At 39.8% G+C, this 19,577-nt stretch overlaps 1 protein-coding gene across 1 annotated transcript; it reads right to left on the bottom strand.

Annotated features, from left to right (window-relative positions):
* Nucleotides 1-3,160: 3,160 nt before the first annotated feature.
* On the bottom strand, nucleotides 3,161-18,972 carry si:ch211-214e3.5 (zinc finger protein 518A). Its single transcript, XM_035146098.2, has 3 exons — nucleotides 18,452-18,972; nucleotides 13,444-13,515; nucleotides 3,161-11,258 (listed from the first exon to the last, which is right to left on the bottom strand). The coding sequence occupies exon 3, from the start codon at nucleotides 11,236-11,238 to the stop codon at nucleotides 7,111-7,113; it is 4,128 nt and encodes a 1,375-aa protein (XP_035001989.2). The 5' UTR covers nucleotides 11,239-11,258; nucleotides 13,444-13,515; nucleotides 18,452-18,972; the 3' UTR covers nucleotides 3,161-7,110.
* Nucleotides 18,973-19,577: the final 605 nt, after the last annotated feature.

The raw sequence follows: 19,577 nt of genomic DNA, 5'->3' as shown, positions 1-19,577 counted from the left end.
TTCATACTGACAGGGGTGCAAATTTGCATCAGTTGCTAAACTTTGAATAAAAAGTTAAAATAGACTGGTACTAGAAATTCAGCATTAACCTGTAATTAAGATTTTTACCTCCAAATTTGACAAAAGATGGATACATCCATTTTACAAGATAGAAATAGAGATAAAAGTTCCACTGCTTCATACTCGAGCTGAAGCACTACATACTGTGTATTAGGATGTTTGTGGGACCTGCATCTAAGGTGGTAGACAACCATGACAGTAAATCTGAGTAGTTTTGAACAGGCACAGAGCAAATCTGTGCAGGAGCTATTTTCCAGGGTGGGAAGGGTTTGAAGGAAAGCATTGTGAAATCTCAGCGTGAAATAAAGAAATTAACACTCTATTTGAGCATTAGTTGGTTTATAAGTGCACAAGCTACCAGAACATCCTCTGGCTAAAATTGATGCTTGACTGCTGGTCATATCATCAGATTTGTGGCCGCATGTCTGTCAACTGATCATCAATTTGTGCTGAGTTGGATCAGATGGCGGGGGAGGCAGTAGTTGTACACCCAAATGTGTAACAGGGGTGAAGTGGGAATGCCTGGCTGAGATCTCCAGAACCCAACAAGATCTTCTCATGCCTCCCAAGATAGTTTGGAGACATGCGATTAGGCCATGTTGAAAGGCTCTAGAGTCGACTGCTCAATGTTGTGGTCAGGAGGTTGTATAGAGTCAAGCACTTCCTCTGTGGCAAGGTGTCCTGAGCTGCTGGAGGCCCTGGAAATGGTAAGTCCATCCTCCTCAACAAACCTCTTCAATAATACATGAAGGTTGGGGATAGTGCCTGTGGACTGGTAATAAGCAATATGCATTATGTCGTGGTGGTTGATCAATCAATCAATCAATCAATCAATCAATGAATCTGACATCCTCTGCACTTAACCCTTTTAAGGGGAAAAACCTAGAAACCTCAGAGAGAGCCACATGTGAGGGATCCCTCTCCCAGGACGGACAGAAGTGCAGTAGATCCCACGCATAATGGAGTACATCAACAAAATAAGAGTATATACAACAATGATTAGAAGAAACAGCTTGTAACATAATGGAAAGTAAATGCATTGAGGAGATATTGTCAGCAATGGTAGAGTATGTGAGTAGGCATATTGTATATCAAGCAGTTTTGTTGAAAAGCATAGTCCACGATCAGCTGCCACCACGATCAGGATCCACCACCACAATCAGATGCCACCATCGTGATCCACCTTGATCATGGTCCACCACTATCCTCGATCAGCTGCCAACACGGTCATGTTAATTGTGGGTTACTGTTAGCATTACAGTGTTATGTTAGCTTACCTTATTTAAGATTATTAAAGGTAAAAGAATTTGCATTATTCAAAGTTTGTTGTCTTGAATTTACAATCAATGAATTCACTAACTGAGGGTAATTCTTCTGGAACAGAAAGCAAGTGGTGAAAAGTAACGATCTTAACATGAACAACGTTAAGACATTTACAATAAACGTTGGGCTTCTACAGGGCTGCTTTCACCTCTGCTTTACTTCCTGTTCACAAATGAATGAACTACTCACGCTGATGCCGTTAAAATATTAAAAACTGATGATGATACCACAGTGGTGGCTGGTTGGCAATGCAGGTGACAATTATTGAAAACTGATTTTGACAAATGCAATTGACAGAATAGTTAGGATTGCATGTACAATTATTAACCACTGACAACATGTTCTTCACTTTGTTAGGTTCCAGTTCTGTGAGTAGTGTTGAACCTGTGTGTCAGTGTTACAGCACAGGCTCATATTTTCACCCTTCTGTGTTTGGACAAAATGGCTAAACAACACATATTTTCATCAAACTGGGTGGGAATATTACATGGGAGGTTATCCTCAGGTGAGGTTCTTTTGGAAGTGATCAGTCAAAGGTCAAGTTCAACGAAGTAGTCATAAAAATACATTTTCCAAGATATGGCCACAAGTAAAAGAGCTAGAGACCATCCAAAGCGATTATTGATGAGATCATTATTCCCTATTATTGGATATCATATAAAACTGAAAGAAAATGATTGAAGGTTATGGTCACGTAGTTAAAAGATAATCTTGGAAAACAAAACAAAGCAAAATATTGAATTTTAAGGGAATAACATTTCTAAAATATCTTTGTGATGTCTAATTGTAGCTTTCCAGTCAGATGGACTGGCATCTAACGCCACACAATGCATTTGGTATTAGTTAACGACGAAGGATGGTGATGTTTTTTATATTTACAGTTAAAGCAGCATACTATGATAGTTATGTATAATCAGTTATGCATAAGTATTTATGTACAAAAAATGTACTTCAAAGTTTATACATAAAATGGGAAGAAAATGTCAGACATGATCAGAAATCTGAAGATGACATTAAATGTTTTTGCTTTCACTGAAATAAGTTTGTAATTGAAGTCAGATAAACACACAGTGAATCTGTCTGCTCACTGTATGTTGTTTTTAGAAAGTTAATTAAGTTTTAACAACATAACAGCATATGATTTAACAGATAATCCCAGTTCCTTATTGTTGTTCTTAAATCTTACTGTTTGGTTCTCATTGCTCTAAAGAAAGCTGTTATACTCAGTTTTGAAAAGTAAATAGCAAAAATCTAAATACTGAGTCAGCATTTACACTATTATTACTACTGATTTTCAGACCCAGATTAAAGATAAGATACAGCACCAGGTCTATTTAGCTGAATGAAATACACGAAGAACTTCATGTGCAATTTAGTCTTGTGCTGCCCTCATGTGGATCTTTTCAGCATCATCAACGTCAGCATAGTCCAATTATATTATTTCACCTCTGTCCTCAGGAATATTAACAAACTAAATTATCACAAATGGATGTTATCAGTCCATATTATCACAACTCCGAGAGTCTCTTAGGTTCAGGAGGCAGACATGTAAAGGTTAGAATTACACCTTTCCTCTTCCATAGAGCTTAGAACAAGAACTGAATCAGGTGAGGTCAATGCTGCTACAGACCATGACTGCTGGGGGAACTCATGATCCACTGAGCATTTCTCTCATTCTCTCTCAACACCACTGAGCTTAGAATATTACTAGTTGTGAATATTTATAAATACTTATACCAAAAATGTAGAAATAAAAATAAACACCACACTCCACCCGTAAGGTATGTACATTTATTTCAGGAGAGTGAACCACTAAGATAAACAAAACAACACAGTACACATTGTCAACCTGCGAAAGGACATTTGAGGCACTTATAGCATGAGGAAAGATTCTAAAAAGATTTAACAGGCAGCTGGACAGGAACAGTTTACTGTACATCATGGGTTCAGCATTTGAGGGGAGAAACCTATAATATGGTATGTTGACGAGTAGAGCAGAACAGCTGACCAAATAACATGATCTAGTAGCACATCCCCACACAATGAGCGGTGTCAAGTTATCACAATACTTCTGAGAGCAGTGAAGAAAAAGCAAAACAGACGAAGGTGCTTGTAACGTAGTAGTGAAGCCATGTGGATCCGTCTCAAACAAACAACCCATCAGAAACAAACTGTTTGCATCCATTTGGCTGTGGTCAAAATCAGGCAGTCACTAAATCAAAAGCTATGCAGGCTTAGTAACAGTGCACATGTCAAATGACTGCACCGAGTTTGGATGTGAGGCTCACTTTTGTCAGCCGTGAGCAGCTCTATAGATCAAAACACAATCTTGACACTGTATTGGCATTAAAATGTTGAAATCACTTGCATTTTAGAAAATACAAATCACATTCATCACAAACCAAAGGAGATACAAATTGCAAAGATGCAAGTATAAGTAACCTTGAGTTACTTTTTTTATCTTTTCATTTCAAGTATATTTGAGCAGTATTTTTTAGATGTAGCCCTTGAGAGTATGATTCCAAACAGCACAATTTATTGAAGAAAAATATTCACAACGTGACTATTTGGGGATAGGAGATAACTTAAGTCCTTAAACCAAAGCTATAACACTTGGGATTTCAGACATTTTACAAGCTGGCATATTTAACTTCAATTGTAAAGGGTAGATTTTACAAAGGTTCTGATTGAGCTGGGCTGTCATCTAAAGGGATAAACAGATGATGGGTTTTGAAATGGGGCTTCATTAAGAACATAGGAGAGTTTTTTTTTTTTTTTTAGGAGATAGCTACCCTGGTGTATTAAAGAACAGTCAATGTTCTGACAAACACACGTACTGGTTTCTCTATTAGAGCAACATACAGAAATATAAGATGGGTATGGATTTCAATACAGTACAGAGTTGGAGTTAGTTTATGGTTGGCGTGGTTAGCAGGGGAAACCGCTGGCCTTTCAATGTCCAGAAATACACTCGAAGACACTTCAAGCTAACAGCTCTCCATGTTCCATGTGATTTATTTGTCATAAAGAATTTAGGGATGGCAATTTGCGGTTTTGGGGGGAGTTATCTACTGGAACCATTTCTTGACACACACCAGCCAGATGCAGTGACTGAGCCTCGTCAAGTTTGGCTGACATCGACTTGAGCCTGTACAGAGGCATAAACCAAATTAAATAAACCAAGTGTATTCAGTAAAATATAGAACAATCTCTTCAAGGAGAGCTTGTGAAAACAGCTGATGGACTGAGAAAAAGTTTTTCTAGCGACTCACAAATGAAGGAGCTCTAATATCGATGCTTAATCTATGGATATTAGTAATTTATTTAATGCATTGTTTGAATCAACTTTGAAATGTCCTGCTGAGGTCAGGACACCAGCTAGTGGAGGCTGACTGTTTTAAAAAAAAACATTTAAAATATTAAAATATTTGCATGGCTTGCATTATTCACTCGACTTTGCATATTGAACGGAATAAAACATTCATTTACAGAGTTGGATAATCATGAAAAACAATCATTAAACACCCAGGAAGAAAAAACTAAGTCCATGTCCTTTTGCTGTAAAAGTATGAGGTGTAAAATTGAAATAAATGTATGTACAGCATACTGAGCTTGAAGACAGTGAGCAGATTTACAGTACAACATGAATGCAATAAAAGGGGTAAGTGAAATATGTGGATCACCTTCAAGGATCCTACTACTCCTATTACGTCTATAGAGCAGGAAAACCAAAGATCGGTAAATATGAATCACCTCGCAGAATGTTTTACATTACCAAGAAACTTTATCGAACTAAAAACAGTAAAAAAAAAACCTTTTCTGCATTTTTATCTTGGGTCCATTTCACACACCTAGCTATTCCTGTACAGGGTACATGTTTTCTGCTGTCACATTATGTGCTTACTGTACATTAAAATGGTATGAGATGTTGGGGTGATCCAGCCAGCCCCTCTCATTATAAAAGTGACGTCTATCCGTTCTCTAATCAGCCCTAGCTGCAGTAACACAGGTTAAAGGGTCAAACATATGTTTTTACCATTTCCCAAAGAGCTTTTGTAGTGGTCCAAGTGGGTCATACAGCGTTATTTTGTAGCGGGTGGTGGAGTTACACAGGACTTGACATTCTTAGCTGGGCAGATTTGAACCGATCAAACATTTCTTTTGGTTTGATTCTCCCTGTTGGCAACCAAACCATGTTACAATATTAGTGTGACTGACAGTTTATAACACAAATTTACAGAAGAAAAAAAAACGTGTGTGTGTATATATACTGCATTTTCTTAAATGTTGGCCAAGCATTCTATGCTCCCCATTTTAGCATATTACCTTTCATTATATTTATGAAGAAGCCTTGCTGTTTGTCTTATGTGATGTTATTTCACTACTGGTCCTTGTACCATTTCCTTTCTTTAACTTCTATAAATTGTTCTAACTTAGATGTTTTTCTGTTGTTTTTTTAAATAAATCACTGTTAAGCTACTCCCTATGAATAATTATACTTCCCGGAGGGGAATAATCATTTGGCCTTTAATAACTTGTTAAATTTAAGGATGTACAGTAATTTGTTACCACTGATCACTTAATATTTGGGGTACTTGGAGAGAATTTGTACCTTTCCAATAAACAATGATTTCAATAATGCAACTATTTTGTCAACTGTGGTATCCAAAGTTTTAACAGATGCCAAATCTTACTTTCAGGTCCCATGAAAACACTTCACTTTGACATTTTTGTATTTTCCGATACAGATTGTCATGTCATGTCTCTCTAGATGTTTACATCCTGTATCTGAATCTACTGTGAAGGAACATTACAACCCACAAAATGTTCTTCTCATCTTAAAGCAAATTTACGGGACTGTTGAGATGTTATCATTAAATTGAGATTTAAATGTGATTGCGTGTCTCACAACATGAACACAAGCTAAAAGCCTGAGCTGCTCACAACAAAACTTAAGTTGAATGAAATTGCATAGGGTGTATTATGGGCCGATCTTCATTTGTCAAGTACTTGCAGTGATTAATAAAGTATCCCTGTGTCAAAGATTCAGTATTTTGCTGCTTGCCACATTTGGCAGACTAAAAACATTACTATGAAAAATCTCAGCTCTGCCTATGACAAACGCATGCTACAGGTTGACAAAATCCTCATTAGAAAACTAGACTACACCTGATAATAGTGTAAAATGGTATCCTCTTAATTAAAATGTACATAAAAGGAATTTTTTGGACAGAACATTTTTTACAACAAAAGCGCAAAACAATTGAACTTGTCATCAGTTAAGCTGTACAATAAAGTTTCCTGTCCTCATGTGCAGGATAATAACATATACAAAAGTCCCTTGAACTAGGCCTATGCTTGTTTGATATTTATGCGCAAAAATGGCAAATCAAATCAATATGAAATCACCTGAGTCATTTAATCCAACTAATATAACCTTTACTGATATTATCCCCTTTTTTAAGCCAGTGCTCCTACAACTCCTGATTACAGTGTACCATTTTCACAGTTCAATGTGATCTGTGCATGCATGATATCAATCATGCTACCAGTACATAAATTACCAGAATATGCACATATGAAAAGATAAACTATAATTCACCTAAGAATATGTATTGACATGTTCAGAACAAACATAATGGAAGGTCATTAAAAATATACAACATATATAATTTGTTCCACCTCATACGGACAGAATATGGAGCCATTTGAAGGAAATGGAAAAGTTTAGAACAGTTTATTCCAGTCTCTAGTTGCCTCCATGAGGTGCCGCTGGCCATGGCCAATCCACTCTTCTTGGCTGTTGAAGAGTCGACCACAAAACCAGCAGTCGAACACCATGGACTCTTGTCTACAACCTGATAAATTTTCCACTACCTCATATTTTTTTTTGCTTTTTTTCCTTAGCTTAAGTTTCAGAAGGAATCGTTCTCGGACAGAACTACGAACTGGCCGAGGTCTTGGATCATCGCCACGAGATGACACACCTTTGGTTGAGTAGTTCTTCCCTTGAGCACCAAGCTCAGAGAGTGCTTGGGTTGTTTTCTGACACAGAGAGACCTTAGTAACAGCACCTTTGTACCTGTTAACTACCTTCATGATATTGGCCACTTCGGGAATGTCAGCATCAGGATGATTGAGCACCACAACGGGTTGGTACCGACGAGGACATTTGACCTGCTGTAGAGAACTGAATGGGGCAAGTCTCAGTGTCCTTTCAACTTCTTTGGCTACGGGCTTCCATAAGACAGCAGTCTCTTTCTCAGTCAGTACTCTATTTGAGAGTCTTCTTGCTTTATGCACACTTGCTGGAAGTTCGTCAAACAATGGTTTTATGCGCCTTTTCCTTTGGCTTGGAGGACGAATTGGCCTTGGGGCTAGAATAGGCTTCTCTGCTTCACACGGTTGCACTTTTACATTCAGTTCAGTGGGTGAAATACAAGATCCCCTGACATCTTTCTGTGCAGTATTTTGGATGGTCATCAATTTCTTGACTCCATTGGAGGCATTTGCCTTAGTTTTGTTTGATGACAGCAGAAAGCACTGGGTCTGAGGTCTAGTGGCCAAAAACAAAGGTTGACTGCTTGAGGTGGGAGCACCACTTGTAAGGAGGCTACCAGTAGGGGTGACAATTTTGAATATGAGTTTGTTTCCTGGGCTCTCACTGGTATGGCTGCACTGACTCCCAGTCTTTGTGTCTTGGTTGTTCAGAAGTAGGCCTGATTTGGAAGGAGAAATGTACCGGAGCAAGAATGCTTGTCGACCAGGCTGCAGAGTGCTGGGTTTGTCTGAAGAGCTCATGGGCATGGCCAGAACTGGCCGTGAGTTCAGTGGGTCTTGTGAACTTGCCAGTCTGAGGCCGGGACTACCGGGGGTGTGGAGAAATGGAAGAGACCTTTGTACCAAGTAGCAAGTAGGTGGTGTCTTTGCCGATTTGTCCATGGGTGTATTATGTGGTGAGCTTGAAAGGAGTACAGGACCTTTTAAACCTGGTCTGTTGATAAGGTAGTGACTTGAGGTGGTACCAACACCTGGTTGAACAGCAGAGAGAAGAGCCGTCCCTTTTTCAGTCACCCCTGCCTTTGGCGTTGATACACCTACTGTCCAGCTGTTTGGGGTTAAAGTTCCACCAGTTTGGTTACTTGATCTTTCTGCCCCTTGCTTCAAGTAAGAGACATTAATCTGAGGATTTGAAGAATTGGATATCAGTTTGAAGCCTGGGATGGCAAATTGATTCTCAGTAGTCCTCAGGAGTAATGGCTTCTTGCCCTCTGGCAATTGAAGAAATCGCAGAGTTGTTTTTGATTGTTTCAAAGAATCATTGCTGGCATTTGAACATTTTACTCTTTCCTTGTGAAGCTGTTGGGTAATGATTTCATCTGAATGTTCTTCTACAAAACTGGCAAAGGAAGTTGAATTACTCTTTGACTCTGACTGCGTTTTTGATATTGGAATGCTGTCCTCTTCAATTTTGATGATATTAAAGTCTTGGAACACTGACTCTGGATTTTCATCTTCAGTGGCAGGATCATCAAAACTAGTTATGCACTCATCAACCTCAAAATCACTACCTGAAACATTCTTCATTCTCTCCCGATTTGTTGACCCTTTGCCCTTTTCCCTGAATGGCTCTGGAGACTCTGCCAATGTCAGGCTGAACTGTGAGGATTCACAAAAACCTTCTTTGTCAGATGGGTATTCAGACATATTGTCAAAGCTTTGGGAAGTGTTAGGTGAAGTACAGAATGTTTCCTTGGAATAATTATGAAAGGTAAACACTTCCTGGTTCGGTGAATTTTGAGTGCAGTTTTCAGTGCCCAGAGCACTTTCTCTGCTACCTGGAGTGTGTGGGGATGACTCTGATGCAGGCACTGGATTTGATGAAAGCTTTCTTAAATTTCGCCGTCCATTTTTATGTTTACTCTCAGGTCCAGCACTATTAGTCATGTCTGGAGTACTTAGACAAGATTGTTCATCATTTTCTATATTGTGAAAAGAAGAGTTTACTTTGTGTTCCTTAATAGGTTTATCTGCCACTCTGTCAGTCAGTGATAACTCATTTGCAGCACCAAGGTTTCTAGTAGTTTTTTTGGAGACAGATTTGGAAAGCAGTTTTTCCTGAGCAACTTTTGAAGGTGAAGATAAAACAGTGTTGTTACTAGCACATGCTGTTAAAGTTTTACTTATTTTAGAACTGCTACGGCCAGTTGCATCAGAATTAACTGTTACAGAGATTGAGTTACTATCAAATGTATTTCTCTCTGAGCATGTTTGACTTGGGTGATTTTGGTCGCTCACATGATCATTTGTTATGGAATAGAAGATATCAGCACAAGCCGAAGACATTTTTTGTAAAGGAGTAGCTTCTGTCTCAACATAATCTCTGTGTGGGGTGGAATCAAGGTGGCAAACAGAGGTTTCTTCCTCCTCAATCTTCACTTTTACTGCCATAATATCATCTTGATCCATCTGTATGCAAGATTCAATTCTTGGTGAAGCTGTAAAACAATGTGACGTAGAGCTCTTGCTATGAAAGCTTTCCCCATTCTCAACAGAGTCTTTCCTTTCATCCAACACAGAATTTTGTTCCAAGAATCCCACATCTTCAATTGAGGAATTGTTCTGAATGGTTGAGTCTTGTTTGGCTGTTGGGATCACTTTAAGGACCAAATGTTTTTTGCCATCAACCATTTTGAATCCCATCACTTTGGTTGTACAATTGGGAGGAAGAGAAATTTTGTTCTTAACCATCAGAACAGTCAGCGCATTAGGATTCGTGTGAATGGCAGCATCAGAGCAGGCAGAGTTGTCACATTCTGGTAACATTACTGGTGTTGACTGTTCTGTGTTATGAGAACCTCTGCTCCCGTTTTTAGTGTCCTTTTTTGCAATAGTGCCATCCACAAAGTGGTGGGCATCCTCAAATGAAATGCCATTTTGGAAGGAAAAACTCCCAGAAAAACAGTTTACTTTTGATATCCTCTGACCCTCCTGTGCTTCAGAATTCTTTTTCAGCAACAGTTTTAAGGTTGCAGTTGCATTTGCTGGATTGCTGCTGTCTTCTATGGACTTCCAAGCCTTCCTTTTCTCAGCCTCCTGTTTGTGAACAGCTGAAGTGTGTTTTTTCAGGTATTCGCTTCGTGTTGCACCATATCCACAGATCTGACAAGTGAAGGGAAATGTATCCGAGTGAGCTTTCATGTGCCTCTGGTGACCTTCTTCGTTCAAGCTGATGTGTCTGCATTTTAAACACTTCCAATGACTCTCATTATGATGATGGATGTGTTGCACGAATGTCCCTGCATCCACAGTAGTAAACTCACACCAGTCACAGTTAAACTGTCCATTTAGACTGTGACACATGATGTAGTGTCTGGTGAGCAAAAGCAGAGAGTATTGAACATCATCGTTGCAGAGCTCGCATGTAACGAGGGTATTTTTGTGCTCAATCCGATGGCGTTGGAGAGCAGGAAACTCGTTTGTGACAAAGCCACACAGATCACAAGGGTATGTCGGAAGGGTTCCTTCATGGGCCGCTCGGAAATGTTTGAGGAGATCATTGGGGCTGTATGTGGAATCGTCTTTACACACGCAGCATCCAAAACTCAGAATCTTTCCAGAGAAAACAGCCCCTTGCTGAATTTTACAATGGCCTTTATTGAGTGCTGGTTTATCTTTCTTGGTGGAACTTCCATGCTCCTTGATGGAAGATTCTTCTGCATTATTTAAGTGTGACCCATCTGTCACTTCTCTGAAATGCTTATACAAGTCTTTTACCTTGTCTTTTTCTTCCACTATTACTGATATGCTGCAGTTTTTGGCAGGATCATGAGGTATTATGAAGTCTTCTTCCATAGTTGTAAATTTGCAGATATCTGTAAGAGAAGAAATCAAATAAGTTTTTAATAAACACAGAACACTTAATTTGTTATCTATTTAAAACTGCTGTAGAAGATAAAAATAACACAATGTATTATATATCCACTTAATTATAAACTATGCAATGGTGCACGACAACCTTTGGTAGAGAAACATGCAACCAACGGTGATCCAAATTAGTAAAGAGCAAACAGATAAGAGTGAATCCAGCTAACACTTGGCATATTCCAAATATGACAGCATCATCAATATGATAATTAGTGTATATACATCATTTAACAAGTTTTTGAGAAAGATGAAGCTACATTCCATTAAAAGTGTCTCTTTTCAGCAGGTTCACAACAGTTTAACTATGTTTTCAATTAATTCTGATGTTTAAATAAGTTTATCCATTATGTTTAATTAGATAGTTTTTTAGAAATCTGATAGTAATTGTTTTCTTATTATTCTGTCTTGTATGAGTTTATATAATTTTATAAAAATAAAATACATATTCCTATCATGCTCTTACATATATTAATCCTTGTAATGACTCAGTACTGTAGTACTGTATCTATGCTGTCATGTTCAAAATTGTTTCTAAAATATTCTTGTAATTATTGCTATTATTATTATGACAAAAGAGAGCAATGGACTACAGTATTAATTATGTGTGGCCTAAACAAACAGGCAACTGTATAATGAATACAGGAGAAGGGTCACTACATGAGTGCACCAGTCAGAGCTGAAGTCACATTCAATGTTAAACCAAATGCAATTTCCTTATTGTGTTGTTAATCATTGTTCAGGTGGTGTTAATGTCATCAGAAATAAATTTGTCTTGAAAAAAGTCAAATAATCCCACTCAACTCCCCCTAATGACCCTCACACGTAGAGGAAATGATGTTAGCTTTGCTACTCAAAGAAAGTCTAAATAAAGATAAGGGCTGGCTGCGGGACATGTAGTCAAAACAGAATCACTATGCTTACAAGTGTCTTCAATGACACATTTTGCTCAGCGTGTTTCCTGCCATGCTCCATTAGAATGGTTGGAGGAATCAAATTCCCCTAGTCAGAATACACAGAATACTGACCATGTATGTACATTCACTGTGTTCAGATATAAATGGAAAGAAAAAGTCAGACAACTTCTGCATTTACCTTGTTTGAGCATTTTCTGTCTCATACTGAAAGAGTGGCTGTGAAGCTTCCCATGACGTTACATAGGAGATTATTGGTGTCTGTCACCTTCACCTCTGACCTGATTGAGCCAATAGCTTAGCTGCTGCTCTGTACTCTTTGATTAGACCCCTGCTCACGACTATGTGATGAACATGTACAAACAGGCCACTTTATAAGGCACGTAACTATCTGATTTGTTTAAAGGTACAAATGACCAATTCACCAGCATGAAGTCACACCAGCCTTCATTAGTTAATGTCAAACCCAGGAGTAAGTGGATGACACAGATAAATTGAAGTCGTTTGTTGGTTGAAGTGCTCTCTGTGGCTGGTCAAAGACAGTTTGTGGGGGGGAGACGCTTCAGTCTATTGACACTTTACAAGTCTGAGTGAACTCCATAAGTGAGACGCCTTCTCTCAATCTGATGACAGAGGGTTGAAAGAGACAACTTGAATTTTAATTCAATCATCTCAGCTAATAAGCTCAATACAAGACATGCTAATCAGAGCTGCTCCAGTAACATCATTTAAAATCAACAAGTCTTTTCAGAAATACTGCCCCTGTTCATCTGAATAATTAACAGAACATACCATCATCGCAGGGACAACTTTACCTTAAAAAAAATCTAAATGAAAAATGCATGGTTATTTTCCATGATGCAACAACCACAAATAAAATTTCAATCACTTCCACTTCACTCATGGTGGTGAAAGAAGCCCAGGACTCAAACCAACACAACTTTCACCTTGGTATAATTAATGTGAAAATATATTTTTTCTGACAAAAGGAGAAACTAAATCTTAAAAAGGAGAAAGACTACAATAAAACTAGATGCAACAATCACAGTGATCATTTCATAATTGTAAAGATTGAGAGCCAGTAAAATAAGTCCCAAAACACAACCCAAACAGTTAAGTTACAACATATTAAACATGATCTACACTCCTATCAGTAGTTATAGCTTCATTGCTGAGGTAAGAATAAATGGTAAGAATACATTTAAGAAGAAGATATTGTTACCTGTACTCGTTCAGGAAAACATCAATACATGTCCTCTTTGAAGAGCAGGAGCTTGTAGTATGGCCACTGTCCCTGTAAAACAGAGGCAGAGAAATGACAACTTTCAGTTATACAGCCATACAATTAAACTTTCCGTTCATTTATTACTGACTGCTAATGAATCAAGCATGGAAACACAAATGTGTGGAGAACATCTTGTTGAAGAAAAAGTGTTCAAAAAAAAAAAACACAATTTGTCACAATTTGTTTGGTGATTAAACCTCAAGTGATCAACACTGACAAATGATTATTCTCTTAAAATGTAATGTTATTGTTCAACGCTACGAACATGAGAACCCTTCAACAGAATCCAGAGAACTCTGCTGGGCAGCATGCCACATCGTTTTCACCATTTAGAAATAAAGCAGACCCTGTTGGAAACCTGTTTGGAAGTTCATTTGTATGTGACCTATTCTTGCATTGTATAACATTTTTCAAACCTTACGCAACTATTTAATAGACGACTGTGGCAACTAGCATGATACATTTTCCAGTGAGAGACAGCAGCTAGTAGACTCGATAAGGCTACATTCACAAAGTCAGCTCCACAGACAGAAAGACATGACCTGTGTGTGTTCAACAATATCAACCGACATCACAGTTTCAACTTAAAGCATTTAGCATGGACGAATTAACATTGTCATGTAGTTTGCCTGCTAAGAGAACTGCTTGGCGACTGTGGTTATAGGGCCTCATTCACCAATATCTTCTTAGGAATTTTCTAAGAAAAATCGACGTCAGATTCATGACACGTTCTGAAACTGCAGAATTGTTTGCATCTGTCTTCTTATATTGATGAATGCCATGTCTGCGTAAGTTGAGAGCACGTTCCAGTTTTTCCCAATTAGCATAGGTAAACGCCCTGCTAAGGCCCATAAAAGGGCATGAGACTGCAGTGCAGAGTACACACAGAGAAATCACAGAAACTGAAAAGACCATTAAAGAAGCCAGGAAAGATTGAGCAAAGATCTAAAGACTGGGCAGTACCAGACTCAACCCGTCAAAAACAAGGTTGTTATAATTTGTATAGTCAGCAGTAGACATACAATACCAAAAAAAGAAATGCATGGAATGCAGATATACATTCAGTGAAAGTTTAATCGGGAGAAAATCGCATTATAGATGTAAAAAAATTGTTTAATCTCAGATTTGAAGTCAAACTAAATATTGTCAAACACAGAAGAGAGGGAAGGAGGGGAAAAGAAAAGGAAGGTGCACAGAGTTATGAGGTGGAAACACAGCACTGCAGGTGAACGCTCAGCTGAGCATCTGTGGATACTCGACCTGAGCCTGACGGGACCCACCGGGACCAGACATGCCGGGCCAGGTTCAGACAAAATGTTTTGAATCATATTCGGGTTCAGGTCCCGCTCGGTGCGCAGTGCGCACACTGCACCCTCAGATCTGGGTGTGGTGCGTTTGAATCTCCTGATCCATCTCTCGTGTCAGAACAGAAAGAAACTCGATTTTCAGAATTAACAGGCTACACTTGGACAGAACATTTTTACTAAAGGATGTAGCAGTAAAACTATGGAACATGTGACACATTTAATATGTTAACACTAGTGTGTGAAACCTTAAGATTGGTGACTATTTTTGTGACCAACAATCTCTTCAACATGTTCATGTGTTTAAAAAGTGTTATCTTCTGCAGTATAGACCAAATATTCTGTGTATGTGATCTCTTCAACATTTCCATGCATTTAAGAAAATTATAATGTGCACTGAAAATTGTCATTCAGATTAAAAATGTAAATCTTATTATAGAACTTTAGAATTAAAAGTAAAAAAACACTAACTGATTATTTTTCACAAGCATTTCAGTTGTCAACTGTGTGTAAATTTGCTCTTCAGTGTGTGTAGATTCTGTTCTTACATAAGAACAAATCCCAGGCAAGAAAACATAAGTGAATGTTAGACTCTTCATAAAAACTGCGTTAGTGGGTTTTAAGAACGGTCGGTGAATGAGGCCCATTAGTCTTAACATTAGCATGTATGTATGAGCATTCATAACCTGAAACTCTAACACATGTGAAACATAGAATATTCATTAATCAGCCTCAAAGGCACAGTAACAGTGAGGCTGTCTGACCTACTATTTGTTCCTGAGGTTTCAGCGTGAAACCTTCCACAGACTTCAGCTCCAGAGCTGTTACCAATGAGTTTGAGCTAACAGCCACTCCTAACAGGCAGGTTCCATCCATTACTTTTTAGGTTGATGCAGTTGTAGTCACAAATGCAACTTTTCTTGTTGATTTCATTAGTTAGTCATTAACCATGAGTCATTAATTAGTTTTGGGATGATTTCTACCCCTCAGTGTATGCTTATGAGTGATTGCATCACTCAGAAACCAGTCTATGGCCATAAGGAGAACTCATCAGACCATTCCACAATGGAAAAAAAAACTTAGGCACAAAGTGTTTTTTGTGCATTTTGTCAACTTCAGTGATGAAGACCAAAGCTTAGTTCATAGTACATGACTTTCAGCACAATATGCCAATCGCAGACAAATTTTGGAATTTGCAAACAAAAGCCCCTAATCGGCGTTAAATCAGCACCAATCGCTGTGTGAACACTTCAAAGATGCAATTAGAGAGGCTTGCCGACCGAACCGACTATAACCCCTTAATGTGAACACTCCTCATGTCTGTAATAGGGTAAATCAAACAATAACCATGCGTGTCAGGGACAGAGTAACACACACTTAGCACAGCTATTAACTGCATCAGGTTCAAGTTTGGTTCGGACAGAAAAACCTGAATGCCTGTCGGGTTCCGGTCAAGCTTGGTTAGTTTTGTATGGGTGGACCCGGCTAACTGGTTCTTTGTTGAATGCACATTTGATTAACTTCCTTACCTCTGTTAAAGGGCACTGCAACCACTTCCCTGAGCTTTTCTACGGGAACAACCCAGGACTGTCTCCCATGCAGTGGATGAGACAGTCCCGAACAAAGCAAATACAAACCCAAAATTTCCTACTGCTGCTCCTCAACACACGAGCTGGTAACAAATGCTATTGTTCCACCTTTTATATGGTACAGTCATCTAACTAGTGTTTTCAGCATTCAGCAGCAGACAATATGTGATCATCGAAATGTTAACTCTTTTAGATTCTGTATGGCCCTTTTCAGACTTGGTATTAACGTCCATCCTGAAAGATCTGATTTCAAGTGGACAGCTCTAGTTTTGTCTATTCACACCACTTCACTTATCAGCTCTATATGCAAAAACACACATAGCTCTCTGTTCATTAAGACAAAATAAAGTTGGGGTGTGTGTGTGTGTGTGCGTATGGGTGTGTGCGCTCGCTCGGTGGAAGAAGCAGCAATAGGAGCAATGGCAGGATATGCGCCATTTTCAATTGATTTCCCTTTGTTGATCTCCACAGCCGATCTATTCCTATGTCTCAAATTACTCTACATACACAATCTATGACCTGTCCTCTGAATGGACTCTGCTCTGTGATTGGATTTTCACTGTCCAATCAAATTCTGGTGTAAAGACAAGGTCAAACTTCAGACTTTTAAAGTTAGCCTCACAAACTGTGAGAACTTGTCAGCATTGAATCTTACTGTTTTTTACTTGGAATCTGTACACAGGTGTTCACAAGAGCACTTATTACACACTGCCTATTGTTTTTCACAATTTATTTTAACACTTTATCACACTGCTCCCTCTGGAGCTACTGACGAATGTTTTGCTTGAGTTTTTCAAAATTGTCCGACATTTTAAAAGCACGCACAAAGAACATTTGTGCAGCAGACTGGTTAACTGGCAAATAAAAGACACTATCTGTGGTGCAGTTGTGTTGTTGTATAACCCAGCCACAAAAGTTTACACCTTCATCAATGAGTTAGCATAAATTCCTTTTAGCGGTGAGAGTGATGGAGGGGGCATTGCCATATCTGACGATCACACGGGGAAGCGCTTGCGAGTGAAGGATGGTATTTCCTGTGAGCCACACTTTGAGGCAAACAGGCCTAATTACATAAGCGACATGCAACAGGGTCCCACTCCTTGAACGGGCTGAAGGTTGACTGCTGCCGTCAACCGCCTCTATTCAACTTTACACTTTTGAAATATTAATGGGAGCTCAGCAGACCTGCATCACCCTACAACTCCATAGGTCTCAGTCAGCTGTCAGCCCTGTGGAGCTGAAGGAAGCCATGTTAGAGGGGGGAAAAAATGGCTGCCATCCTTTTATGACTTCTCTGCATCAACTCCTTCAGTCCCAAAAAACATTGCACTGCTGCTCACACTCTGCTCACTTACATAACCTGTGTCCATAGCATACCTGGAGGACAGGCCTGGGAATGATGGCACACAGATCAAATTCAACAACACACAAGATGAGCCCTGCTGAGCTTCCATTGCTTCTACTGAAAGTGGACACAGCAAAGTGGGTGTGGGGGGGGTTGATGATAAAAGTGAGCGGGACTCAGTGATCACCTGGGCTGTAAACAGGTAGCTCGCTCCAGGCCCACTACATCTACACGGGGCGCGTGGAAGCGAGGCTCGGGGTGAGGGAGGAAAAGTTGCATGGTCTCCAAACTGCAGCCACTCAGCACTCAGCGCTGTGCCCGTGTCTGTGGCACAGCGCTGCAGCAGCAACGTGGACCCCCCTCTACCTGTAAACAATTCACCATCTTCATTTCACGAAAGCTCCACTTTTGAGAGTGACTCGCTCCACTGTGAAGTTTGGTGGAGGCGAGGGGAGGCTGCACCAGTGGGGAGAATTGCAGGCTGTGTGGACTCTCTCTCCCTCTCTCAGCCACAGGGCAGCCGGACAGAGCCCCGTGCGGACCCGCGGCACTGTGGCAGAGTTCGAGCCCGGCGCGCGGGGACGTGCCAGCCACTCCGGCACAGTGTCACGGTCCGAGGAGTTCAATAAGCAGTTATTTTACACAACAAATCAAGCCCCCACCCACGCCAAGATATTCAAAGTTACGGAAATTCTCTTGTTCCTTACTATGAACTCGGTGCAAGTTGAGGCGGCGTCCCGTCAACATCCGACATCACGGAAACAAGGCTGAGCTTGAAAAAAAAAAAAACCCCACACACACATCAGAAACATTTGCCTTCCTTCTCTCCTCTCTGTGGAACCACAGCGACGGCGGCCATGACACTCCATCCGGGTACTGCCGTGCTCTTGACACTCATGTAGAAGCGGATGAATATGTGTTGCTTGTCAAATCCCAAACTAGTGCGTTGACGGGGCACTTCCCTTAGAAAACCCAATGAACACAACTTTCACTGCGGTGGAATCGTGCGCTGCTTCACGACACGTCCACGAGAAGCTGTCGGTGTTTACGCAGCATGAGTCCGACGTCATTAGTTGCTTGTGTCCATGTGTGTGTGTGTGTGTGCGCGAGCGCGAGTGCGTGTGTGTGCGCGCGCGAGGGTGCTCGGTGGAAGAAGAAGCAATGGGAGCAATGGCGGATATACGCCATTTCCTTTTGACTGTGTTAACACATTGCCATGTGTTGATTTCCTTTTGCTGATCTGCGATGCTGATCCATGTGTTTATGACTCTAAACACTCTACACACACAACCTATCACCACCCTGTCTGTCTGCTGGACACACACACACACTAACACAGACAGACACACACACACACAAAGAGACAGACAAACAGTAATGGAGGACGACAGGCTCATACACTGTTAACTCGTCACCCAACACTCACACTGTAGCATTGTGCACTGACAGCACTTCACAGTAGCCATAATAATTAATAAATAATAAATATTAGCCCTCAGTGGATAGAGGAGTCAGTTAAATGTGTCAGACTTGTATATAGATATATGCCATGATATCAGTTTGCGTAACAGACTGCTTCTGTGCTTATGCTTATCATATATAAGAAGAACAACATACAGATTATTAAAATTCTCGATTCTAGCTAATTGAAACCACAAAATCCTTTTTGTAGCTTATCTGGTCTTTCGCTGACGTCGCACGGTCTTCATCAGCAGGTACTTCCTGCCATTGGCTTAAAAGCTTAATACACAGAGAGAAAATGGAAACTCAGGCAGCGTCGATTCAAGGAAATTTCATTTGCTGTTGAAGATCATGTGATGGGACACAATTCTC

This window comes from Hippoglossus stenolepis, chromosome 21 (genome assembly GCF_022539355.2).
Source record: "Hippoglossus stenolepis isolate QCI-W04-F060 chromosome 21, HSTE1.2, whole genome shotgun sequence".
NCBI lineage: Eukaryota > Metazoa > Chordata > Actinopteri > Pleuronectiformes > Pleuronectidae > Hippoglossus > Hippoglossus stenolepis.
The sequence above is the reverse complement of the archived record's forward strand: the minus strand, read 5'-3'. Positions and strand labels throughout refer to the sequence as shown.

Coding starts and splice junctions, on each gene's coding strand:
- si:ch211-214e3.5 (XM_035146098.2), bottom strand. CDS start 11,238: ATGGAAGAAGACTTCATAATACCTCATGATCCTGCCAAAAACTGCAGC.